At 44.3% G+C, this 27418-nt stretch overlaps 1 protein-coding gene across 1 annotated transcript in view; it reads right to left on the bottom strand.

Annotated features, from left to right (window-relative positions):
• Positions 1 to 25921, bottom strand: part of VAPA (VAMP associated protein A) — a 262013-nt gene extending 236092 nt beyond the window's left edge. The window contains exon 1 of the mRNA XM_085607337.1: positions 25607 to 25921. Within this exon, the coding sequence (XP_085463463.1) occupies positions 25607 to 25667 (61 nt within the window). The 5' untranslated portion in view covers positions 25668 to 25921. The remainder of the gene's footprint in view (positions 1 to 25606) is intronic.
• Between the last annotated feature and the right edge of the window lie 1497 nt (positions 25922 to 27418).

Here is a 27418-nt window from a genome sequence, read left to right as displayed (position 1 = left end):
TTGCTATTTTTTCCCCATTTGCAAAAGGAAACCTCTCACATATTACACAATGAAAAAAATATTCTTTTCCACAAAGCATTGATTGCAAAACCATGTTTTCCCTAGATTTTAGGTGGCGGTCATGATTTCATTCTTAATTATTTTAGACCGTCTTTGAAACTTACCAGGAGTGTTTAAGATTAAGAGGTTGGCCCTACATTGTTGATCTCTATCATTCCTTTATATTTGGCAAGTCTAATGCACATGTTAAGTTCTATAAAAAAACGCAATAGAAATAGTTTAATAACATAATTAGATCTGCAAGAAAGAAACAGTATACGATTGACTCCAATGTGACAAAGGTGTCACTCAAAAGGTCACCCGCAAGGCACTGAAGTGTAAAACACGATCACAGTGAAGGCAAGGAAAATGTCACACATATGCAAACTGAAGCTTGGCAGTTATAACCACCAGGCTGATGGAAGCAGGAAGGGCTGGGCGCACACAGCCACGAAGAAATCTGCAGATCACAGTTTGAGGTCGAACTACTTTTGAACTGCAGCAGTTTCCCTTTACTGGTACTGGAGATGCGTTATTAGGCCAGGGTCTTTGTCTCGAAGGAAACCCAATCAAGCATCTTCTTTTGGAGAAGTGGGCTTTGACTCCACCCACAAGTGCAGATACATTACTGTCATGTCGAGGAGAAATAAATCATTCCCTCTCCTCGCACTGGATTTGGATTTCCAGCTGCTCTGTTTTTTTCGGCTCCAGAGCAACTTTTACTGCTGGTGCGCCTGCTACTTTGTGTGCCTCACTTTTGCTCTCCAGCCCGGAGGACAGAAATTAAGCCTGCTACAGCTGTGCACCTTTCATGAGCTTTGCAGCTACTGTTTTCTCGGAGATTGCTGTAAAGCCAAGTTTGATTTTAAAAGTTCAAAGCAGGTAAGAAAGTCTTGCAGAGGGCTAGTTGTGTGGGGGTATGTGGGTCGGGCTGACGCCTTCCCCACAGAAATATAATGACCATTTGTTTACGTTTTAGATTCTGAAAAGGTTCGGGCATGATCCATAAATAGAACATAATGTAAAAATCTTTGTTTTCATTTTAAACATCCCCTTTTTGTTTAATTATTAATCGGGTCATCTGTGCAACTGTGAACACATTCCAAATGGCATTCTTATATTTACAGGTTTAGGTATGAAAGGGGGAAACAATACTAGCCTTTGGCGATTTTGCGGATTAGGTCGAGCCTGGGCAGCGAATGATGGCCCTCTGCGAGGCATGCTGTATTAGAGTATAGACTTGCAGCCCTGCCCATGTGTGTCATTGGCTTGTGTCATTGTCCTTCGTAAATGCTGGCTTCTGATTAGTTAATAGGCATGTTACTCCCTCCTTACTACCAACATGTCTTCATTTGTAACCTCCCATGAGGACTGGCCCTTTTACTTCTGTTACACGGTATGTCTTATTTAGTCTGTAAGCACTATTTTCTTTAATGATTTTCTCCTACTGCAGGCACAACATGCTTTCCTGAAACATTCAGCACACCATGCATGCTTTCACTTTCCAAGAAGCCCGGGAAAATGGCAGCTGCTTCTTTGAAATTAACTAGATCTCGCATTTACAAGAGTTTGAGCTCTTGGCATTGTAAATGACCATGCCTTTTATTTATATTTTACACGTTACTATTTACCTAGAAGCAATTGCACGAATGGGTCCCAAACGCTTGCCGTCCACGCGCTACAAGAAGTTCGGAAAACACCTGCGGCGTGGGACACTGTTGTTGCTGGCTGGTTAGGGACTCCAAGACCTAGGAATCCTTGCTCTCCCAGGAGAGAGGAGCGTGAAAGCCCACGCGCTACAAGAAGCGCGGAGAACACTCACGGGGCGGGACACTGTTGCTGCTTGGACTTTTGAACTTTGGTAATGTTTTAACTAGTCAGTCAATTACTATTTCTGTGATAACTCTTATTTGTTGACTCATAGTACCTTTACATGCTTTTCCCAGTATTCTAAGTAGTTTAAAATCACATTTTGTAGTACTTTTCTTTGTTTACATTTGGTGTGAACCTTTTGATCGGAATTATGGGCAAACCCATTCCCCCATCCACACGTCCTATTACACGCCAAACAGCCGTCTCAACAACACCACTTCCAAGCCTAACTGCAATAGACAAAATTCTTCAAGAGACTATTGAAGTGGTAGCTTCGGCCATAGAAAACACCGAAAGGCGCCTCTTGTTGACACCTACTATACTACCTAATACGCCACCTGGGAATGTTTCTTTAGCCACATCTAACTCTCCTGACTCACTGCTAGCAACCTCCTTTGCGGAACTTCCGTGCACTCAGAGTCAGAGGTAGGCTCTAGTAGTAATCTTCCTCCCCCTTTGGCTCGTCAGGTAGTTAACAAGCCATCTAAGAACTGCCCTAGAAAAAGAAGTCTAAACCACAAAAAAAAGCCGCCAGGCCCACCACACCTGCCTCTGACACTCCACAGCCAGATGCAGGGCTCTCTTTTTCCACTCTAGCCCCTCCCCTGTGGGCTACCCACTTAATTGATTTGCAAGCTCATATGGAACAACTTATCAAATCTCAGTTTAAAACCCTTATGAGTAGAATTGATAAAGTAGTGTCCATGATAAATACAAAAAGTGGCGTAGCCCCCCAGCTAACATCGCCGACTAGGAATATTTTCCCGACTCCGGAAGTAGGCTATGCTAAACAGACAATCCAAGACCAAAGTCAAGGTGTAGGACCTCAGCCAGATAAACGGGAACAAGGGCCAGGTCCATCGTCTATGACCAATTGTCCTACTGGACCTACCAATTTCTGCCCCGCCATTCTCTCTAGCGGACACAAGTATAGCGGGTCCCTGCACCAGTATCCCGACATCAACCTCAACGGGGATGAATAAACAGCTGCCAATTCGAGGAATGGTACCACATAAGTCTACACCTAAACTGCCAGCCAATACCCCCAAACAATTACTACCCTCCATCCAGCTACCTCCAGAGGCCTCACCCTACGTGGTGGTACTATCTGGAGTTCTGCCATTGGCAGAAGAGCGAGGCGAAACGTTCACCGAGCTAAAGAATAAAATCATATTCTGGTTGAACAAATGCAGGCCTCTAACGAATTCAGGTCAAGGGGAAATACTATTTACCAGTAGAGTTAGTTGGATAGGGAATAATACTAAAGATATTGGTGGGGATTGTGTGATCATTAATTTTAGAGATCCTGGCGTGGTTAATCATATACTAGAATGGGGCGGTCCCAGTCATCAAGGTCCGATTACCCCCCCTTCACTCAGGGTATTTTTACCCACAGGAAAGGTTCCCTGGTGGTTTTGGAGCATCCGACTATCATAAGGACGGTGAGAGGTCTAAATATAATATACCTGTGGAAAATAGATTTAGTGCTTTGAATAATGTGGACTGACTAGCCTCTTCCCCTTGGCACAATGATATAGATCGTATTCCAGCCGAGTGCCCCGAGGTGAAGGCGGGTGAGAGGCAAGGGGAGGAACTTCCTCAGACCGCAGGGGGGGGCAGTACTAGTGGACCCACTGCCGCCTCTACTAATTGTAAATCTTAAAGCTCGCGGCCAAGGAGATGGAACCGGGACAATCATTCAAGAAGGAATCCCTTGTATTTGTTTGCCACTGCCCGCCATAGCCAATTCCACAAGGCCCCAGCTACGTAGCTCATTTATAGGGTCTTGGAATGTAGCGGGGTTAGGCTCTAAGTTATTGAACCCAGATTGGGGGGGGGGGGGGGGGGGGGGGGGAGTTGGTGGATCAATAGGACGTGTGTCTGTGCCAAGAGACCTGGATGACATCCGTCCCCCTCAGGGTGGGCTATGCATGCTACCACATTCCAGCTGCACAGGGATTGAGGGGTAGACCATCGGGGGGCTTGTGCACATGGGTAGCTACTCATCTGGGGTGTTCAGTGACAGTGATCGATACACAGTCACCGGATCTTTTGTGCATTGCCCTTAAATATCTGGATGGAACGTCAGTAGTGATATTCAACATCTATCTGCGCCCCACTCCCCACTCCAGGGGGTCTCCCCGGATTGAGGCTATTGACGAACTCCTTGCACTGTACCCCTAGCTGATTATTTCTATATCCCAGCTCACGGGAGGGTCCGGCCAAGAATCCTGGAGCAGTGGTTCAACAAATCCTGTAGGGAGGCAAAACGCGCCCTTGTTAGAGAGGTTAAAACTGGCACAGTTGAGAGCATAAGAGGGGCTAGACTCGCTTACAAAAGCATTACAGTTTTGGAGTCCAAATCAGAATGGGAGGCACGTAGATGGGATAACATAAAATATGCCCTAGATGGACGTGATTACAGGGCATTTTGGAACCTGGTTAGATCAGGTTCGTCCGAGGGGTCGAGTGCTATTACACCTAATTTGAGTGAAGATGTATGGATAGCGCACTTTAAACCCCTCTTCGCGCATACTAATACTGTGACCCCAACAGACTCAGTCACACCTGCTCCAGACACTAAGGTCACTACTGACCCGGACTACTATCCAGTAACCCTGCAGGAAACTCAGGGAGCCCTTAAAAGTCTGGCCACAGGGAAAGCCCCCGGACTGGACCACATACCGGGAGACCCGTTTCCGAGTGAGCAGAAGGTTTGGGTCCCTTACATGTGCCTATATTTTAACGCCATACTCCTGGGTATGGAAATTCCTCTAACTTGGCTGGGCGCGAAGATCATTCCCATCCATAAAAAGGCATCCCCCCCCGGACCCGGTCAACTACCGCCCCATCAGTCTTATTGACGTCTTCCAGAAATTAATGGCCTGTATTCTTCTATCAAGGTTGCAGTGTTGGATGGACGATCATCACATCCTGACCTCCCTACAAGCAGGTTTTCGTGCCAAAGTTTCCACCATTGACCAACTGTTTAGATTACAGATGGTATTCTGGAAGACGGTGACTTTGGGGGCTGGCAGTTTGCATTTGATCTTTGTAGATCTTCGATCTGCATTTGACCTGGTCCAGAGGGAGAAGCTATGGGCCATTTTGTTGGAGATGAGTGTTCCAGCCTATTTGTGCCAATTATTTAAACGTCTACATCAGTGCACTTTTGCAAGAGTGAGGTACGGGAGGAATGGGGAGCTTTCGGCCGCCTTTCCGGTGGAAAAGGGAGTGAGGCAGGGGTGCGTGTTGGCCCCCACGCTCTTCTCGCTTTTTCTTAATGGGTTGATCAAACATCTTTGGGACGGGCGGGATTTAGATTCTCCCAGCTTGGCAGCCCGAAAGATACCAGCACTGATGTTTGCTGACGATACCCTTTTGTTATCAAAATCTTCAACGGGTATTCAGCGAACATTGGAAGCTTTCTGCTTCTTTTGCAGACTAAGAAACCTGGAGATCAACCTGTCCAAAACCAAATTTATGGTTTTTAACTCTAAATTGCCCAACTGTCCCCTTTCCCACATGGATGGCACGGTCCTCGAAAGAGTCTCTACTTTTGAATATTTAGGGGTAACACTGAATGACAAGATGGAATGGGGGACCCATATAGCCAAGGCAAATATGAAGCTGGCCCAAGCAGCAGGAGGTATTTTAAAGGTACATAATGAGTGCACATCCAAAATTGTGGGACCTTCAGTAGAAATCTATAAAGCGCAGGCAAGAGGTGGGGCGCTCTACGGTGTAGAGCTATGGGGCCACGCCAATGCCTCCTCGCTCTCTATCTCTGAGAATAGTTTCATAAGGTGTCTGCTGAGACTCCCACAGAGCACACCGATGATCCCGCTATGCCTTGACTTAGGTCTGGTCCCCATACATGAAGTTATCCCTAACCGTCCTCTATTGTACTGGAGGAGACTCTGGTCCACATCTGAGCTCTTAAGTGATCAGGAGGAACTTAGTCATCTATTGACGCTAAGGGGCGTGGGAAAAATCCCTTGGGTAAAGCATGTTAAAGATCTATGCCTGGCCCTGGGGAAGGGAGATCTGTGGCTTGCCCCCGCACGCTCCTCTGTTACGACTCCCAAGAGGGCGCTGGTCAAAGCACTCAACTATTTCCGATTGGAACAGATGGCACTAAGATCATCGTTGGGTAGGTTGTCCAGTAGCTCTCTCGAAGTCAAGGACAGGTACCAATTTGAGAAACTCTTGGACGACATTCAGCCCCCACTGGCGAAGAAATTGTATGTCCAATTTACACATGGATCTCTCCCAGTGAGGGCAGTAACAAACAAGTGGTCAATGGCTCATTATGCATCTAGCCTATGTCCGGGGTGTGAATATGCAGAAGAGACAGATCTGCACGTTGTGCTCTTCTGCCCCTCATACTCCACGGCTAGAGCCAAATGGATCTTACAGTTATGCAAGTCCAGGTGCTTCAGGGATTACAGGGTTGTGTTTAGATTGCTGAAATAGGACTACCCCGTTGACTGTGTTTGCGACCTCCAGATTCTTGTTCTCTATGTGGTGCTCTAGAGGAGCCAAACTTAAGGAGAAAGCTGCACCAACTGTTTAACTGTCAGTACCCTTCTGCATTTACCAGGGAATTTTAATACCACTTTGAGTGGCCTGTTTTTATCTGTTTTTATTATTTTAAATACAATTTATTGTTCTAGGTGTATTGTTTAATCATGTACACTTTGTATTGCTGCTCATTGGTGATCAATTGGCTGTCTTACGTAATCATGTATTCTTCGCTTTTATGGTTTTTAACCGATAATAAAGCTTTTTGACTGACTTATATGTTAATTATCAAAACAGATAAATAAAAGCCATTGTCATTTACAAAGCAATAGCTTAAACTCTCTCAAATGCAAGACCTATTGCATTGTAAATGCTTTTTTTTGTAGCAGCCAGGACATTAAAATTCCAGTCAGTGGTGTATAAAACCGGCTATGGAGCAACTCTATGTGTGGGATGTAACACCCCCCAAATGTTTGAACATTGAGCTGCAGGACATAGACTGAGGTAGCGTTCTATTTTAGAGAGATTGGATACTTTGGGTGAAGGCTAGGGGTGTTGGGGCAAGGATAGGACTAGTACTCTGGTAAGCAGAAGAAAAGGACATCGGGGTTCAGCTGCACCAGGACCGAGCAGCTTGAGGGGGCCACTGAACCCAGATTGAGGTATTTCACAGTTCAGACAGGTGGCCCATTTTCTTTCTTGTACAACGGCCCATGAAACACTGGCTACACCACTGACCGATACCATGGAGAAAGACTCTTGGAAGTGAAGCCTTTTATTTTATTTTTTCCACGTTTATTTTTTCCACGTTTAATATTCTAGCTGAACATTGTAACTTCTTTAACTTTTAACTATTGAAGGTCTTGTGAAGGGAAAACACAGTGCACCTTTCTCAGGACCGCAGTGTGGTCAGCAGCCTGATGTGGTGGGATCGCCTGGAGCCTGATGGAACCAGATCATTCCCAGTGGCGTAACAAAATGATGATCCGCGCCCTCTGAAAGGTTTTGGGAGTGTAGCTCCTGCTTAGGTTCACTGGATTTGATGTCATGTAGTAAGTGGCAACCAACAGTTGTGAAAGAGGAAAACACCCTAAAGCTGATGTAGGCCGACTTGTGAGCCAGTTGAGGGCCTGGTGCTTGAACTGATAAGTTGTTTTTGGCTCTACTCCACAGCTAACATCATTGTAAAGATTTGTGTAGTTGTACTAATAAGATAAAGGAGAGATTAACCTAGATTAATTCTGAATCTCATGGGAGGTTTGGAGGTAGACTGTGGTTACTCTTAGTTCACTCACTTCTTTTGGACTTTTAACATTTGATATTGAGGATTTTCTTCTGCACGGCTTCACTTTTTTAGTCTCTGCTTTGCCACCAGTTCTTGTAGATTTCTGGTATGTTAACCTACTCTTACTTACCTTCCTTACTCCGTTCACTCAGTTGTCAGAGATTACAGAAACATGGTTTAAACACTTCCACATAATATGGTGTATCCAATTCTTGTACAAAGGTCAGTAGGATTGCAGCCTGGAAAGTTGGTTATTTAAATCCCAATTCCAGCAGTTCTGTCTAGGCCCCATTCCATTTAGGAAGCTTCCGTCCACAGAAAACTGGAGGTACCAGAGCCATGTGCCTGTGTGTAGGATAACAAATTCCCTCCATGTGATCATAGACACTGTTTCCAGTCGTACACTTTAAACTCACAAATCATTGGTGTTAAGGGTTTGCCTAATTAATTTGCTAGAAACAAACCAAGACTAGAACACACAAAAGTTCACATCCCTTTACCACTATCCATCCCTAAACCTGAAAGTTACCCGTAGATCAATTTACCACTATCCACCCCATAATCCTAAATCCACCCTTACCTCCTTTACCACTACCCAGCCATAAATCCTAAAATTAACCTTAGCCTCAATTTACCACTACCCTAACCTCTACATGCTCTGTATACACACAGAATCTATTGTTTGTATTATGGTGCCTGTTTGGAACTAGTTATGATGTAATCTAGGGTTTGTAGGCTACCTCCAGAAGCGACGAAAACTGGCCTTGCTGTGGCCCACCCAAATGAACCCTTGGCCCACTGACATAAAAATTCCTGGAGAGGGCCTGGTGGAGAGCCCCAAATGTATGACAAATAATATATGTCCAAAGTCACACAGTCTCAGAGAATCTAAAAGTTTTTGGAATTTACAAAGAATAAGTTGTACAATGCTTGTGTAGATTTAGAGTTACAGGTGGCAAACGTACAACTTTTTCACCCAAGCCTTAAGAGTTTGACAGTGAAACACACAGTTTTCAAAGATGCCAAGCCTGCTTCATCCAAACTGACTTATTTCCACAAAGCAGATAATGGAGACAACACCCTTCGGAATACAATCTCTCGATCCTCCGAACTGAACGCCAAAAATACATCTTCAAAGAAAAATCTGCCTTCTTTCGAGATCAACTTCACCAGCTAGGAACAGACCCAAAGACCTATCAAACAGTAAACGTCGTCCTTTCCCCAACATTTAATTAATAACTCCTCTAAGCGCTGTGAAGAATTTGCAAAATTGTTCGCTGACAAAATCTTAAACCACCCAACTCTCCACCCTGCATCAAAGATGCCCACTGCAGAATGTGCTCACCCATTGCCCTACCGGCAATGAATGGATGCCCTCCCTCCAACACAGCTCACCAACTTCCACCCCTTGCAACTGAAAAATAATACAACCTGGTCTAAATTCAACTACACCTCTGAAGAAGTCCTCAAAATACTCTCCAGCATGAAGCTGCAGGGTTGTGGAATTCAAAGCACCCGACGCCAGAGTCATGCTGTCTTTTGACACGGACTAGAAGTTTTAATGTCTATTTTGTCCACTGGACAACTAGACATTAATTTGCGGTAAACTGATGCCGAAATACAGCACTCTGGTGCTCACAGCCAATAAGGATGACTGTAAAAAAATCCCATACATACTGGACACTTGTTTAGGTCTGTGAATGGCTAAAACCCCTTGACTGGACTCTAGCCTGTTATTGGCTGGGGAGCCGTGAGCTCATCCCAGCTAAAATGTTGCTTCCTACTTAGGAGTATTGTTGGGGGTGGGCTCAGAGGTAAACATTGTTATCCTATTGGCTTCTGAAGGGTGGCTGCAGAACATTGCACAGACCCGAGCGCCTTGATAAGCTACATAGGACACGCGACAACTATGCAGCTCCAGCTTCTAGTGCGCACCACCAGCACTCTCTGGTAAGAAGCTGGAGCCTAGGGTTCTGAAGGAGACATCCAATTTGGGTTCCTAGGATGTCGGCCGTAATCTTTCGCTCTCCCACTTTCCCCTTCTTTTCCAGGCCTCGCATGACTTTCCCTTGTGCTCCGTGCCTATGCTTCTGCCTCTGCTTTCTCTACTTGCCTCTTGTGCGTGGACCCTGGGCCTCGGGTGCAAGTCCTTGGTGCCCCTCCCGTTCCTCTTTGATGCCCTGTGCTCTCATAATGGTTCGTGTTTTTAGTCTGCTCGATAGTATTTGTGCACCCCTCCCTCACAGGTTTCCAAAGTCTGGCTTTGTGTAGTCTTGTGGCTCTTTTGCAGAGTGCTGGTCTGCTCAATAATCCGTCCAGCCCTTGCCTTTTTGCTTCCACTGCATGACTTCAAATTATCTTGGCCAGGAGTGCCTTGTATCGTTTATTTAGTCCGATTTGCAACGTGAAGTGCCTGCTGCTAGAGGGAGCCATTAAAGCAAAAAAGATACTTTGTATAAAACACCATTGAAAGCATAACTAAGAAAAATATTTGAGTGATTGCTCTCTGAAATGAAAACTTACATGCAATTCTTTCTTGCTGTCATTATTTGCAGAGTAAAATAAATGCTTTATTTATTCATATATTTTATTGAGTGCAAAAATGATTACCTTGCTTACTTCAGACCTGCAGTACCTGAAGACGAAAGCAGACTGTCAACATGCTATGGCAGTTAGCACCGTTTGAAGTTTACCCGAGTGATTTATGACCATTTCCTGTAACCCACTTGTTTTCGCTGCGAGTTTTACTCCGTCGTCTTTGTTAGGTCTCAGCTAGCGAAGGCTGCGCTTGCGCAGTCTCGCTCGCGAGATTTATTGTTTTTAGGTATGGGGCTTGAACCCGCCCCTCTTCTCCATTGGCTGGCTTCCTAAACGGAGGCCAGCCATTGGAGGAGAGGGGCATCTGTCCATTTAAGCCCCGTCTTATTCGGATTCGGGGGCATGTTTTTTACTTTCTCTCTCCCCTCTGGAATGTAAACATTCCAGCCAGTGGCAAGAGGAGAGAAAGAAAAACACGCCCCAAATCCGAAAATGCCGCTGTGTTTCTCCGAGGCATTTCTGCTTGACCTCGGAGAAAGGCGGTGGTGTTCATGGAGTCATCCCCGTCCACAACTCCCCCTGCTCTAGGCTCCCTCGGTGCTCCTCGGTCTAAACAAGGTCCCTCCAACTTGGACGGTCCCGCCTTTCCGCGGATGGCTCGCAGTCTGGTGAAGCCCATCCAGGAGAGAGCCTTTCCGTCCCTCCGCCCCCTCGCTCAGTCTCCTGCTACAATAAACGCAGAAGCTCCCCGAGGCAGCTCAGTCTCAGATGGTAATAACACAACAAACCCAGCAGCCGCCGGAGGCCGCTCAGTCGCGGGAGGTAATTCCGATAAAAATCGGGATTGATCAGTCTCAAAAGCAAGAGCTTCAGTCTCACTCCTGGAGAGAACTCCTATTAAAGAGCAATGAAGAGCGTGTATGCGCTCCGGGCAGAGTCAGCATTCACACCTGCTTGGATTTGGGGGGGAGGGGGTGGGGGGGGAGCTTTTGAACGGTGAGGGCACACCGGTGGAAGCTACCTCACAGCTCCCCAGAGAGCTTTAAGGACACTTCCCTTGCCACCCAAGCGCAAACCTACACAGGATTGACCCCCTATGAGATTAATCTCACCACACCTCATATGACGGAGGAAGGCGCCCAGTGAGTCCCAAGCACTTCACTTAGACCTGCTGAAGGAAAAGAACAGCTATTAACACAATCACACAACTACTGTTGTAGCTGTGGGAAGTACCGAGAACTGCCTCCGAGTGAATCACCGGCCTCAACTGGCTGTCATCGGAACAGCAGTCTGCAGAGAACTCCCCCCGCCCAAGCAGCGCCTAGAGCTGCGTTGTACGGTGTAACCTGTGAGGAACTACACTTCTAACCATGCGGAAGAGACAGGGCAGGAGGGTGCGCAGCCGTCCTCACAAAGAGCCCCGCTCCTTCAGGAGGGAAAATGAACCCCACACCCAAATAATGCCCAGCGCCCCCCAGAGTGCACTGGAGACCATCTTGCAGGAACTGGAGATGTTGTGTTCTGTGATTAAAGTCATAAGAGATGTGGCGCAAGCCCTGCAGACCTTGTGCTCTGTCACAGACTCTGTTGGCAGGCAACTCTTTGAAATCTACAGATGGGGCGACAATGAGCTTCAGAGGGGTCTGCTGGTCGGCAACACAGAACAGATCACGCCGACCTCTTTGGTGACGGGCGAGCACCTTCAGGAGAACTTCTGTCTCCCAGATGGATCGACCTTAACGCTCAAAGAGCACTTTCTCTCAAAAAACTGCACTTTATTTTCAATTGTGAAATGTACTGCGGTCCTGAAAGTGCTGACTGCAAGAGTGAAAAATACTTCATTTGCTGCTATTGAATAAAAGATGGAATGATTGCAATATTTCTAAATAGTTTGACTGCCGTCTTATAAATCGGCTTCATTTCTTGCTGGTGGGTGACTGCCGTGTGGAGAACGCAGCCTGGTCCTGGCCTCATTTGCATAGCCATAATGCCATGGTCAACAATTACCGCTTTGGTTTGCTTTCTTCCTTTTAAGCGTCTGTTTGCTGCAGCAGTGATATGTTTGTGAGCTGGGAGTGGACAAGTAGAGAGTGGTGGGCAGTGGGCCTTTATTCTCAAGGTCACTCTGACTTTCAGGTCTTTCTAGATGAGGGGTTCATATACCCGGCTTTCCAGATGAGGCGTTTATGCACGGCGGTGCTGTGATCTCCTGTTGTTTCCATTCTGCCTGCAGTGCATTGAAGCCATTCAGCCCCAGCAGCCGCTAGTCTCGGGGTGAGTGAAGTCTGAGGAGCAGCTCATTGGAGTAACTGGGTGATATTTCCACAGCTGCTGAGAGCTGCTGGAACTCGGCATTCGGTGGAGACAGCTCATTACCTGGTACCCACGTGTAACTGGGCGATACCTCCACAGCTGCCGGTAGCTGCTAGAATCCTGCAGTGGGTGGAGGCAGCTCATTCTCGAGTTACCCGGGGAAACTGGGTGACATTTCCATCGCTGCTAGTAGCCGCTAGAACCCAGAAGTCCGTAGAAGCATTTCAATCTAGGGTTTCCAGTTACTGGCGGGTAACTGGGTTAAATTCCCACAGCAATCCTGGCAGCTGCTGGAACCCAGCAGTCACTGAAGGCAGCTCAGTCATCTCGGGGATGGGTCAAGGTGAATGAATACCAGTGGAGGACATCTACTTGTGAAAAACGAACAGAATGTAATTTTGACACTAAATTGGACTTTACGCCTGCCCTGAAAATCTCAAAGAAAGTGTGCAGAGACTTATTTAACTGTCTGAATAAACGCGAGATTCGCTGCAAAATTGTCCATTTTTTCCCACTACACTTGTAATGTTGGCTTCACTTCTTACAGGTCGCATACTGCAATGTGGAGAACGAAACAGCCGTTCCTGGGCTGATTTGCATACCCATAATGCCATGGTGTGCAATTGCTACTTTTTTTGGGGGTGGTTTATTCTGTTTAATTGTGCTCCTGCTGGTGCAGTGATACGTTTGTAAGTTGGGAATGGGAAGCACAGAGTCCACGGACAGTGGGCCTTTGTTGGCATAGTCACCCTTGGTGTAAAGTCTTTATATAGCGCGTTGGAGTGAAAATATTTAATTCCCCGGCAGCACATTGTAGCCTAGGGTTTCCCCTCGCAGTCGTCCAGGGACAACATTGTGCCGACTCGAGGCTGACGCAGCATCTGAGGCCTCCATCCGTGCAACTGCGAAGGGCACTAGCAGATAGAGGGAGCTCAGTCTCCAGCTACAATACACTCGCAAGCCGGCTGAGGGAGCGCAGATGCGATAAACCCAGCAGTCAATGAGGCAGCTCAGTCTCCAGGTGGAACAAGCATTTACAATGCAATGGTCTCTGCATTGTTAAAGTTAGAGCGATTGGCATTTCTCACGACATTATTTTTGTTTATGTTTCTGTTTTTAAAACATTTAAAGAAACGGCATTGTTATTTACAATGCCAATAGCTCAATCACTCTCAAACGCGAGACATATTGCTTTTGCACCCACACACACAAAGCGACCCACACACACAGAGCCACTCACATAGCCACCTACACACACAGTTACCCACACACAGACAGAGCCACCATGCATAGAGCCACCTACAAAAAAAGCCACCCACACAGAGCCACCCACACGCTCACGAGATTTAATGTTTTAGTATGGGGCTTGAACCTGCCCCATTCTCACATTTAAAGCTTCGTCTGCTGCAGGTTAGCAGCCGGGAAAAGATGGGGGAAGAAAGCACGCATTTAAAAAAAAGTTAACATCAAGGCAGAGAATAAGATAAAAGTGTTATGCAGTTTATTTCAACAAATATGACTTTAGCTTTGTTGATTCTCTGAAATTTCGTCTGTCGTCCTCTTTAGTGGCTATTCACCAGTGTTCAGTTATTCGGTACACAGGAGCGCTCCAAGTACAATGTATGTATTTATTGTATTCAGAAACTATAGATCACCAAATAACATCTAATGCATCCTGGCATCAACTGACACCAATTCATATCTAAACTGTAGAACAGATCATGCACAGTATTGCAAGCTGCAGGTGACCTATACAATGTTCTAAATTATATGACCTAAAAGGATTCAAAGTTGCAAGGATGGTAGAGATGAAAGCAGCAGTAGCACTGGTTATAACCTTCACACAAGCACGGATTCACCACTTTTTTATACAACTACTGGCAACTTTTAACTTTTCCCAGCATGCTGGGACACAGCCTTTCTGCAAGCTGTGTGTGTGTGTGTGGGTGGGTGGCTCTGTGTGTGTGTGTGGGGGGCTCTGTGTGGGTGGCTTTTTTTGTCGTGGCCCTATGCGTGGTGGCTCTGTGTGTGTGTGGGTAAGTGTGTGTGGGTAAGTGTGTGTGGGTAAGTGTGTGTGGGTAAGTGTGTGTGGGTAAGTGTGTGTGGGTAAGTGTGTGTGGGTAAGTGTGTGTGGGTAAGTGTGTGTGGGTAAGTGTGTGTGGGTAAGTGTGTGTGGGTAAGTGTGTGTGGGTGTGTGTAAGTGTGGGTGTGTGTGTGTGTGTGTGTGTGTGCGTGTGTGCGCGCGTGCGTGTGCGCGTGTAAATGCAATATGCCTCGCATTTGAGAATGATTAAGCTATTGACATTGTAAATAACAATGCAGTTTCTTTAAATGTTACAAAAACAAAAATAATGTCATGAGCAATGCCAATAGCTCTAACTTTAACAATGCCGAGACCATTGCATTGTAAATGCTTGTTTTTCTTTGTCTATCTCCTACACGTAGCTTGTTGCAGTTTCTAATAATTTCCAACAATTAACCAGACTATACAGTTATCTTATTGGCATTTCATTACCACTAATATTTCCAGCAATCCACTCCATCTGATAGGAGTAGCTGCAGAGAGAAATCCAAAAACTGCTAAGCGCAGGAATCAGAATACTTGGCCTCACCGAACACCATTGGACGCATTAGAAGGCTTGTAATTAATGATTGTAATAACTGTGACTCCCTAAAACTGTAACGGCAAATTTGAGAGTATTAAACATGCCTTAAATGCATTCACCTAGCAATTTGTTATATCTTTCCCCACACTCTCACAAGCTTTGCTGGAAAGAGACCAAGGCAATTAAAACTGGTCTCTGACATTTCTGGTATATGAAGTTCAAAAGGTTGGATCTTACCCCAAAGCCTTCAACAAAGCAAACATTCATTTGCTTCCTAAACGAACGGTTACGTGGGAATGTACTGCTAGAAAGCTGATGAAATAGTCCTGTGCTTTCTACTCATGTGCCATGGTGCTGCACATATTTATGATCTAAGTCGCTAGAGGGTCACTTCATTTGCTACTCTTTCTTTGAAAGAGTACACAGAACGAGATGCGTCTTTCTGGAAGCGCCCCCCCCCCCCAAAAAAAAAACACTTTTTGCCAGCTAGGGGAACAAACACACCCTGAGCTTGATGCTGCATTAGCATATTTGATCCCCAGTGTCTTGCAGCATTCCAGAGTATCAAAACTCTAATCTTTCATTACTTTAATTAGATATTGCTTTTTAGGTGGGTATTTGTAGAAATGCAAAGTTGTTGAAAGCAGAGAAAACGTGCTGCTCTCTAGCCCTCAGTATTTGCCAAAACCCTACCTATACTGAGCTGGTGTTGTGCAATGACAATGCGAGGCAGCTGCCTATGGTACCCACAACACAGACTGTAGAGGCAAGTTGCTGCCAGATGTATCAGTCACACCATGTCCCAATTGCCAGGCTAAAAATATGACACATTCCTAAGTATGCCAAATATTCTTGCATAGTTAACAGGTGAGACTTTTCATGACTGAGGTAGTCCGTGCAATTTAGGCTTTGTATGATATGTGACCGCCTATGCCCATGCTGCGGCTCTTTGGCAACAGCCTGTCAGTAAGGCTTGCGAATTCTCTATAATCTGAGCCATTTCACAGTGCTGTGCAAAACAGCTATAGAACATGGACAGGGTAAAATGGGGGCAAACACTGTTAACAGATTAAATGAGGGGGGGGAGGGGGGGGGGGGACTACAGCACAAGTGGCCTGCACAAAACAACTTGAGCAACAAGTTTTCACACCTCAGATGCTAATGAGGAGGTCTAAGGACATAGATTAGCCACACTCCTCAAGCAGCGATGGCCCCAAAGCCTTAATGCAGCTGGGCCCATGGCAATAGCCTGTCCATGGCAGCGAGGTGTGGGACCCCTGCTTTCTTTCTCGTATCTTCATCATGTAGGACACCCTATATTCATCAGCACACTTTGTGCAACAGCATAATGTAATTTCCTGATCCTGGGGATCATCTGAAAGGTGGGATTAGCTAGCGGAGTAGGCGTGCTGGAGCTATATAGGTTTGCTGCACAAAGTGTGCAGAAGGTGTGTCTGCAGGGTATGTGTGTCTTTACAGGCTCTGCAAAGAAAGAAATATTTAAGATATCTGAGATGAGAGCATGTAAAACATTAACGTTTCTGTGACACCATATATAAATGATTTAAAGAGTGGGTGGGACAAGTGGAATTTTAAACAGGACATGTAGATTTCTGCACTATTTTGTCCGTTGGACTAGTAGATTATTAAACAAATTCCACACCCCTGAGCTGGCATCTCACATCTCCGACCTCCTCCCTGCTTCCAATGCGAAAAACCTCAGCCATGCCATCTCTCCTATTTGGACCAAAATCATCAACTCCTCTCTATCGAGCGGCTCCATGCCAGTTTGCCTGAACCTCGGCCAAGTCACCCTCATAAAAAAAAAAAAAATAGACGTCGACCAGAGTGACCTCAACAACTACAGACCTATAACCAACTTCCTCCTCACTAAATATGAATGAAAAATGTGTGCCTGCTCAACTTACTGCCCACATCGAAAAATACAACCCGCTTGATACCTTCCATTCTGAGTTCAGGAAAGGTTGCTGTACAGAGACTATTATACTAAAAAGACGACCTACACGGATCTTTGGATGAGGGCAAGGCCAACCTCTTAGACGTCTTCGACACCGTCAATCGTGATATTCTCCTGAACACCCTGTCACAGCGTGCAGACATCAATGGGACTGTCCTTCAATGGTTCACCCCTTGCACTGATCCTGAAGCAAGCTAGAATAGCCTAGCATCTATATGCAGATGACGCCAAACTACATGAAAAACTCAAAGACATCCAGCACTTAAATAACACTCTTCACAGTTAAAGTCGGACTAACCAGCAACCACGTCAAACTCAACCCCAACAAAACAGAACTCCTCCTCATTCATCCTAAAAGAAAATCCTATCCATTAGAAAGCTGGCTCGACAAACTTACAGAATTAATCTGCAAATTGGCCATCTCCGATTCAGCTGAAAAACCTTACAAAAAGTCAAACCCTTCATACCCACTGAAGACCTAAAGACAGTGGTGCAATCCCTAGGCCTACCCAAGCTGGGCTATGGCAACGCAATGGTTGTGGATGCCCCAAACTCTTACCCTGCCCCATTGAAAGCTACTATCCACACTGCACCCAGACTTGTATGGGGGAAAGGCTCTTTGACCACATCAATGCTACCCTTAAACAACTCAACTGGCTGCCAATAAAGGCAAGGGCCATAGTAAAAACTGCCTCCATAACTCACAAAGCGCTCTACACTGAAAAACCAATGTACCTCACAAAACAAATATCAAAAGCTGGACAAAAGAGACTGCTACGAAGCTCTAACATTCTACTCTTGACTCCCACAGCCCCAAATTTAACAGAGAGAATTATCACACCCGCTCCTTTTCTGGGAATGCTCACAGGATCTGGAAATGCCTGCCCCAGGATCCGCGGGAAAATAAATCCTTCCCTCACTTCTACTCCTCAGTAAAAACCTGAAAACCCTCCTTAAAGCACCTGACTAGCCTGCGCATTCCCTTCCTGCATCCTCTAAATAAATCTGTACAACACAACCCTGGAGAAACTGTGCCTCCAATTCCCCTCGTCCTTACGAGGCATTACCGCAGCTACCTCAGAACTACATCATCCATCTTTACTACTGTTAATCTTGTTTTTGCTGTTACTATGTATTTTTCCTCTTTTGTACTTATCCCTCCGGTTATCCCACACAAGTGCTGCTGTGCTCTGTAAAGCACCATGTATTTATGTGTACCATAGCTACCTAAAAAATGGATCTGCATCTTTCCCTAATGTCAGTGTATACCGCGTTGCTTACTGTCATCAGGTATCTATATTCCACTCTAAAGGTTATCTTACATAAATGCTGCTTATGCAATTCCTGTATACCTAGTCAGGTTTCTATATATGTATCTGTATTTATACAAATGTAGCTCGGGTATTTGCTCCTTGTGCTAACTATGTGAAGCGTTCTGGTGCTCTCAGGTCAAATCTGCGCTAGATAAAACTCAAAATGAAAAAAATCAAATAAGTAGTTTAATAAATTTTAAAAGTGCATCTTTAATCTTCCTTTTTTACTCTTATAAAAAATATTTTCCAGTGTAACACAATCTTTGTCAAACACCATGTCAAAAAATTGTGTTGGGGGAACTTTCACAAACTCCAGTGCTCCCACAATCTGTATTTATGAATTATTATGCCACTTAGACAGTCTCCATTTAGCTCCAAGATTAGAAATGCAATTGAATTTCAAACTCTGTGCATATGTTTGAAGTCCCACACAAACATGACTATGGTGGTTAACCACTGGTGTTACCCAGACTAAGAAACTCACATTGGAAATCCTATTAGCTCACTTGATTACACTTAAAACTACTGTTCAAATCTTGTGGATTTTTTAAATTCAGCAATACAATCTCAACACGCAAAAGTCCCAGATCTTAATGTTGTAAATTGTGATCTTCAATTTTACAGTTGGGAAGTCACTTTTTTGGAGGGAGCCCTTCCTTTTGCAGGTCTATGGCCATTCAAGTGTGAATATTAATGACCCATTTACATAAAACAGAAAGAACAAGTTTGGCTAACAGTCAACCAAAATTTGCACCTTTCACAATACTCATTTGCTTCCCTCATGTACATTTGGGGAACATGCCAAACCACTACACAGGTACTTTGATTCAACATTGAACACTGTCTTTTAAGGCAGGTAGTAAGACAACCCGAAAGCAAAATATTATTAACCAGGGTTTCTACATTTCTGAACGAGAGAAGACAGCCTGATAATGAAGCTATATAACCTCACCTGTAAAGGAAGTGCCTAAATTATAAATGGTTAGAAAAAGCAATCAAATGAACTGTCTGTATATACTACTTTAATACATTTTCAACATCTACTATAAAAAGTGGGGTGAAAAAAATATCTTGCAAGCAATGTGCAGCTGCCTGACAAAAATGAAAAGGTGCCATTTATTTTGTTTTGAAAGTGTTATATAGTGCGAACATGACCACCAAGGGTATCAGAGCGCTTGACAGATTATGCATCACAAGGTAATAAGCATACAAAACAGAATAACCAAAACGACAAATTCAAAGTCAAAATTGTCCAGCATTTTCATGAAGGCGCAGCAAAACACATCAAACAACAGAGGGGAGAAAAAAAGAGTACAGTCTAGAATTGTCCGACAGACTCATGAACAAGGTGGCTGGGCAAGAGTCAATGGGTATGGACCCAGAATCAGAGAAAGGTGCCAGGCTAAGGCAGAAATTTCTTCATCAGGTGCCATTTGACTTCTTTTTTTGAAGAAGACAGTTTCACCCTGACTTCAGGGGGAAGGGAGTTCCAGGTCCTCTGAGCCATGCCTGAGAAGGCTCGGTTATAGGTCTTTTTTTTGTTCTTGAATTTTTGAGGTTTAAGCAAAAGGGAGCTGGCGCTTCTGGAGGCTCTAGAACCACAGCAGAGTTCCAGTTTCTGCACAAGGTACAACAGTGTCTTGAAGTGGATGGCTTTGTGAGCCATGCATGCGATTTTTAGCTGTACCCAAGCTTCATATGGGAGCCAATTCAGGTCCCACAAGTCCGGGGAGATGTGGTGGTATGTTTTTGTGCCAGTTAAAAGCCTCACAGCGGAGTTGAGGGTAGCCCTAAGAGGGGCCGTCCTCACTCTGGGCAGGCCACAAAGTGTTGCACTACCATAGTTCAGCTTGGAGATCACTAATGCTTGAACTGCAACCTTTCAGTCATGAGCAGGGAGGAAGGGTTTGAGTTTCCTAAGTAAGCAGAGTTGGAGGTTTGCTCCTTTGGTGAGGGAACTGATGTGCTTCTGCGTGTTCAAGCTTTTGTCTAGAATGATGCCCAGAGATGATGTGAAGTCTACAAGGTGCGGTCTGCAGTAAAGGGCAGTCAGCTGATTCAACTATTGCTCCATGATGAGGGATGTTTTGGGGTTGCCACTTCCAGCATACTTTCAGACATGAGGCACTCCAATGGTGTGGAAGGGCTAGTACCCGATGGAAAGTAACACTATGGGAAATAACTTGAAAGAGGAGAATGGATCTGTGTTAACATTGTATATTTGCAAGACTGAAACTGGACCATGGTCAATGTTCCCTTTTTAGTTTTTTACGTATTCCAGAAAACGGCGTATGTATCTGTTCTTTTTAGGTCGAGCCTGGGCAGCACAGGCGGTGCTCTGCGAGGCATACTGTATTCAGGTAGGGACTGGAAGCTTTGCCACTCTCCACCCATATTTTTCATTGGCTTACATCTCTTATTTAACAGTTGACAGACAAGTCACACTGGCATTTTAGACAACTACTTGTGCATGGACCTGTTCCTTGTACAAGGGCAGAATACAGTCACTTACAGTCAAATTAGCCAATGGCTAATGTGGGCTCAACTACTGACACTATGCGTGTGTAAGAAAAACGTTAATGACCATAGCATAGCAATAGATGAATACGGCTGTCCGAAAGCCACAATAAGTATTTATTACCTAAAATGTTATTGAAATGAAAAGGCCTTGGCTAATTCCAGGTCTAATAAAAGTGGGCAGTAAGAGTCAACGTCCCCACTTTCTGCACAACTGAACAAGACATAAGTTAAGAAATTAATGTGTGAACTGGAAAGGGAATGCAACTGTCGGTGACTTTACTGGTAAGTGAGCGTTGACACTATCTGGAAAACTACTCCTCTAGGAACACTAAATTGTCAATTACGAATGCTGAAAGTTAACATTTTACGCAGTTTAGATTTCAGCAGATAAAAAATTTAATCTGTTGATCCCAATTTTTAGGTCTTGTGTAGACAGCATATGTGCTGTTTCTTTGAGCCATTTTTCTTTTTTGTTACTGTTAGTGGGCTTGGAGCCCTGTCATTACCTACAACTAGGGGGCTTCAAAGCCGCTCTTGATTGCTTGCTTCCTGCTGGTCAGCCCTGTGGTTAGCACTCTCCTCTTATTGCATGTGAATCTCCTCTAGTTTCAAGTTTATTTTTATTATGCATAGTTACTAAAAACCATTGCAGTGTGATGAACTGTCAAGATAAAAAAATCATTGTTATTCACCAGTAAGACCATTGATGCGCATGATAAAATGCAGTGTGTTACTTACATAGAAGTATAAAAACTACTAATAAAACCAATCAATGTGTGACATTGATATACAACAGTAAAATCAAGAGACCTAAAAATGTACAAAACAGTAGTGCATGGCTGTAACACAATTAATATAGCCTACAGTGTGCATTGTTTGTGTATCTCAACTGAGCCAGGAAACAGCAGAAAGTACGTAAATATCTGGCGGAAGCTCCTAATGGTTGTAAGGCAAAGTAGACATTTTCCCATCTCAGGGGACTTTTAGGTTATAGCAATTACATTTAGAGAAACGGCGTCATGGTTGGGTCAAGTTCTTCTTTCTCCGCCTAATCCTAAAGTTGTTGGTGCACTCTTGTGGTGTTATTTATTTTTTGTTCCACCAGTGTGAGAAATTTGACCACTCTGCAATTCAGTTGTATGGCCCCTGGATCAAAACATACAAGCACTGCTTGCCTCCTAGTGGAAGTTCCTATCTGCTTGAGGGGGGTCTTTAGCAGCAGTTTCCTCTCTTGCTGCAGCGCCGTGCATGTGCAAATTAGATGCAAAATGTCTCCTGGGCCTGTGTCGCACAAACTGCAAGAGCTTAGTGACTATGCCCTCTGCCATCGTGGAAGGTTCATGGCGCACGGAAGAATGCCCAGACGATGCTTTAGAAATTTTATTTTGAGATTTTCATGGTGACTTTGATTGAAATATTTTTGAGGTGCAAATGATTTGTAAGAATTACGGGTCATCCTCTAGAGCATGGCCCAAGTACTTATGTCCTTACACTTCGCACACTTTTGGGAGCATTTTTTTTAGCCATTGTATCTATTGTAGCTTGCTCGGTCTGCTCTCTCCCACCCTCCCGTTGTCTGTCCCCTTGTTTATTTAGCTTTCACCACTGTTTGCCACAGCATCTCGGCCACATCCTTAGTGTTTTGTTTTTTTAAACAATTCTAAATTTGCCAGAGCTTGTGTTTAATGTGTGACTGCGAGGGGACCCTGCACATTTGTGATTGTTTACTCTCTGCTCAAGCAATCACATTCGGGAAACTACTTCCCTGTTATACACACAGTTGAATTCCATTTCCTTTGAGATAACAAAAAAAAATGAGCTTCCAATGTTGAAGATGGACTTTTACAGGTTCGCCAGCTTGAAATGTCACTGATCTGCAGATAAGGAGACCAGAATTGGTCTGTGTTTCGTTATGTGAAGAGCTGTGTCCTTAGAGCTGGGGTACCCCATTCAAGTCCCAGTGGCACCATAACTTCTGAAAGTGGTGTAAATTAATGTGGACATGTTAAACAAAAAAAAGTTTAATCCAGTATGCCAGCCTTAAGAAAGCAGAATGGGAAGCACATTTTCTTATCTCAAACGAAAAGGACCTTGCATGCAAGGGCTTGTTTATTTACCTTTAGTTCACCTGGAGAAATGCTGCCTTGCAGTTCTTTTGTTATAAAGTAGTAGTTTAGTCTTTATTTCGATATTTTCCAATCATAAAAGACACAGTAACAATACATAAAAATCATAAGATTTAAAATTCCTTTGGAGACAAGCATCAAAGTTAAAAAGTTTTGTAAGAAGTATAAGATTAAATATGCTAAAATTGTTAAAAAGTTATAAAGCATTAAACAATATTTTCGACTGCACCTTAACCACAACCTAAGTTTTATTGCCCTCGAACAAGGCTGCCTTTTAATTCTTGAGACTGCAGAAACACTGAATGCATGCAAGGTACACAGGAAAATGTTACCCTTCACTTATTTTAGCTAATAGTTGTCCATACAGTGACCAAAAGGGCAACATTTTAATGCAGCTTTAAATTTACCTCTTTTCAACCTCTGACAAAGCCTTTCATTTGTTATGTTAGATAGCTTAAAACAATATTTGCAATTGCACCTCAACCACAAGCCACGTTTTATTACGCTTGAACAATGCTGCCTTTTAATTATTTTGGTAGACAACTTTAAACAATAGTTGAGACTTAAAAAAAATAGAATGTGTGCAAGGCACACAAGAAAATGTTACCCTTCATTTATTTTTAGCTTATGGGTATCCAAATAGCTACCAAGAGGGCAGCATTTACAGTCAGCTTTAAATTTACCTCAATTCCACCTCGAACAATGCTGCCTTTCATTTTTTAAGTTAGACAGCTTTAAACAATATTTGCAACTGCACCGCTCCCACAATTTAAGATTATTTTCAACTTTACTATGCCAAAAAAAGAGCTTCAAGGGCACACTTTTGCTGTGCATTTAAAAACAAATAGCATGCATTCTTAGCTCAAGCACACGTTATCAAACATTGTTTCCTTTGAAATAAGAAAATGTGCTACCCGTCTCCCTACACTTGCAATGTTACTGGGGAAATTTAATTCATCTTTTTTACAGGTGCACGGTAATTAATTTGCATCATAAAGGCAACCATTTCCATTGAGTTAGAATATTTTACAAATTAAAGTCTTTTCCCCTAACACACTACTCATTAGCCACTATACTTATTACCTACCACTACCCATTCAATTCTCTATATTAGGCACCCTCCAAACCCCCATAAAGAAACTGCGATGCTCACTATACCTAAATACTTTAAGACAGCAGTTGTTCGTGTTGCTACCTGCCTTCCATTTCATATTTTAATTCAGAGCCCATACCCACCGCTCACGCATGAATAAATAACAAAGAAATGTCCGTTTCAAAGCAATTTAGTATCTAACTTTAAAGATACTGAACAAACAGTGCTGTATGGCACAACTAAAATATACTAAAACCAATAGCTCTCGCAGAGGCGAGACCCATTTGCTTTGCCAATGGTTGTTTGACTTGGTATTCCCACTTCACTGTTCGCAAGTCAAAACGGAGCATGAAACCCTGTGAAAGTCGGTGCTTTATTTTCGAAATACACAGTCGAAAACGCAGCATGATCGCTTCAGTTAGCGCGTCTATCATTTCACTTAAGTAACATAGAAATTATTCGACCATAAGCATTAAACAGAAAGAAGAAAAACAATGTCTTAAACAAGTCCATAATCCTCAAACTGAACCTAGAACAAGAGGCAGAAAGATACCATAGAGTAAACATGCCCACATCCCTACTTCCCTTAAAAGAAATGTCTAACGTGAATCGGTCACTTCCTGTTGTAGCACTGGGGGCACATTGCACCGTAACAGACCTCGCAGTCAAGAAGAACCTATCCAGGAGCAACAAGACATGTGTCAAGATGCGAACATGCTGCCGAGAGCTCGGAAGCTTCAGACTGTCGTACGTGTGTTTCAAACCATAGATGACTGTAATATTTTGCCGGTGGGATACAGTTTAAATAAGAAAAGCGGAGCTTGGTGGCAGCACATCAAAAACTGCACCGATGGCAAAAACGAGAACCGATTCAAAACACAGTTCACAGGATTCCTGAAAGACGACAGAGCACTGTGTTGGTGCGGTGCAGGGAGGTCAGCGGTTGGTTGTGATGCACGATCCTCAACGCAGAATCTCGATCATCCACAGAAATGTTAGCAATTGGGGTACTCGTGTAAGCCGGCCGGTTCAGTGGGCGTAAGGTCGATTTGGGAATAAGCCACTGACAGTAGGGTTAAAGGAAAGTATAGGCGTCTCAACACAGGTGATGAAGGAGCAGGATCCCTGCAGTGCGCACTGTCCCTTCTGACAGTCCCAGGCCCAGACTTGCTTTGGCAGCACCCAGGGGGAACGACAGTATAGCACAGCCCATTCCCACCTGGGGAGCGGGAGTTGCCCCCACCAGGCATATGATAACAAAATGGCGGCTGCGGGACATAGTCCCATTGACACCCCGGAGAGGAGGTGGGTAAAGACAGCTCGTGCGTGCATAGACCTGGCAGAGAGCATCTCCTATCCAGCAGAACAAATATGTTCCCAGCATTTTCCCTGGCCTTACCTGTGAATTTTAGATCGATGGGCGGGTCCAGCACCAGGACCTGTTCATGTTTCCCCCCCATGGCTTTTGGGGGGGTTGCGGGGGTCCCGGCGGAGACGGAGGGGCGGCGCTGTAGAAGCTCGCAGTAACTGCGGCGCTGTCAGCGGGCGCAGGCTCCTCTTTCTCCCCTCCGGGTCCCTGCTCGCCCCTCCGCTCGTAAACTGATTCAACACAGCATAGACAAGCGCTGCGCGTGCACACACAGCCCTTCACGCGAGACGTGCTGCTACGTCATCCTTCCCGAGCCCTTCGGGCGCGCGCACGAGACGCACTGTGAGAGCGAGCACGTCAACGTCCCTACTGTACAAGATTTTAACCAGTGGGCGGGGCTAAACGGGAGGAAAACTCTGAACAGGTGACGTCATAACATCATAATTTGTGAATAGTGGTTGTCTGATTGCAGAAGAGGAACCAATATCCCATCGGTCGCACACCATAGGACTTTCTTTTTTCTACAAACAACCTATTCCGAAATGTTTTACTGAGTCACTTATGATAGAAATGTTTTCATTAGTGTCAACAACTTATTTATGATGCCAGTTTGCATTTGTTTCACAGGGTAGTATTGCATTTCATTTTACTTAATTCTGGTTTTATGCAATAGGTTCCTATTTTGGTCGAAGCTGTCGTGAGACATATTCTGTTTTACCAAGTGCATAGAGGGGCTTGGAGCCCACTGATTACTTACCATTGGTTGGCTTTCTTTGTCAGTTGTCACTCTCATTTGCCTGCTTCTAATTGGTGTCACAGCTTGCCAATCTTGTGTTTCTCAATACCATGGAGCATTGCCTCTTTACCATTGCTTTGATTGGCTGGCAGTTCTGTTTCCCCTGCTTTGATTTTCAGGCACTAATTTCAATTGAGTGGCGCAGTCAATGCAAACTCATGCATTTTCAAAATGTTGCCCCATTTAAAAAAAAATCAGCTGTTGTATATAGTGCAACCTCAGCCAGAGTGCATTGGAACACCTTCAATGAACACCAGATTATGTTACTCAACTTCAGATTCATTTTTTTTCAGGCAGGAAAGATTATGTATTATGACAGAAGTTGAAAATAAGCATTTTTCCCACACACATAAAAAACTCCAGAAATAACAGGATCATTTCTTGAAAATATTTGCTCACCCATAACTTCTGGCTAGTCTTAGTACAAATTTCATTACAAGACCAAAGGCTGCCATTATACATAACCTTTTTTTGACACCTTTAAAGAGCTTTTTCAAACAAGAACATTCCAGAATTGGAACTCAAACAATCAATAAATGTCACTGAGGTAGAACTCTCCTCTGTTAAAAGCTGCTTCTGTTCAGATAAGTACCTTTCATTACATTTGATTATATTGTCTCAATGCTATATTGTTAAAAGTGTGATTGATTGAGAGGAAGGTTTATCATTGAAATTCTTCTAATTTTCAGACGCAAAGCGTGTGCCTAGGTGTTTTGTTGTGATGTTGTTTTGGGTTTTCATTATTTAAAAGAGAGAGAGAGAGAGAGAGAATAAAAAAGATGTTTAGGGAATTTTTTTCATGGTTTGATTTACATGTGGTTTGCCTCCCCGTTTATGGGTTAGAGTAGTGGGAGGCTAACATGTGTATTAGCGCTTGAAGACGGCGTGGGTTTGGGCAAACACAGTCAAGCCTTACCATTTTACTACTACTCAGATCAGCATCAGACCACGTGCTGCATAGTGCTCCGATAAAGGAAGCGGAGGCCGGTACTCGTTGAGATGCGAGCAGTATTTCAAAGAAAAGTACAATGACGTGATGTTTTGAT

The sequence above is a fragment of the Triturus cristatus genome, chromosome 5_2 (assembly GCF_964204655.1).
Source record: "Triturus cristatus chromosome 5_2, aTriCri1.1, whole genome shotgun sequence".
In the NCBI taxonomy this organism is placed as follows: Eukaryota; Metazoa; Chordata; class Amphibia; order Caudata; family Salamandridae; genus Triturus; species Triturus cristatus.
The sequence above is the reverse complement of the archived record's forward strand: the minus strand, read 5'-3'. Positions and strand labels throughout refer to the sequence as shown.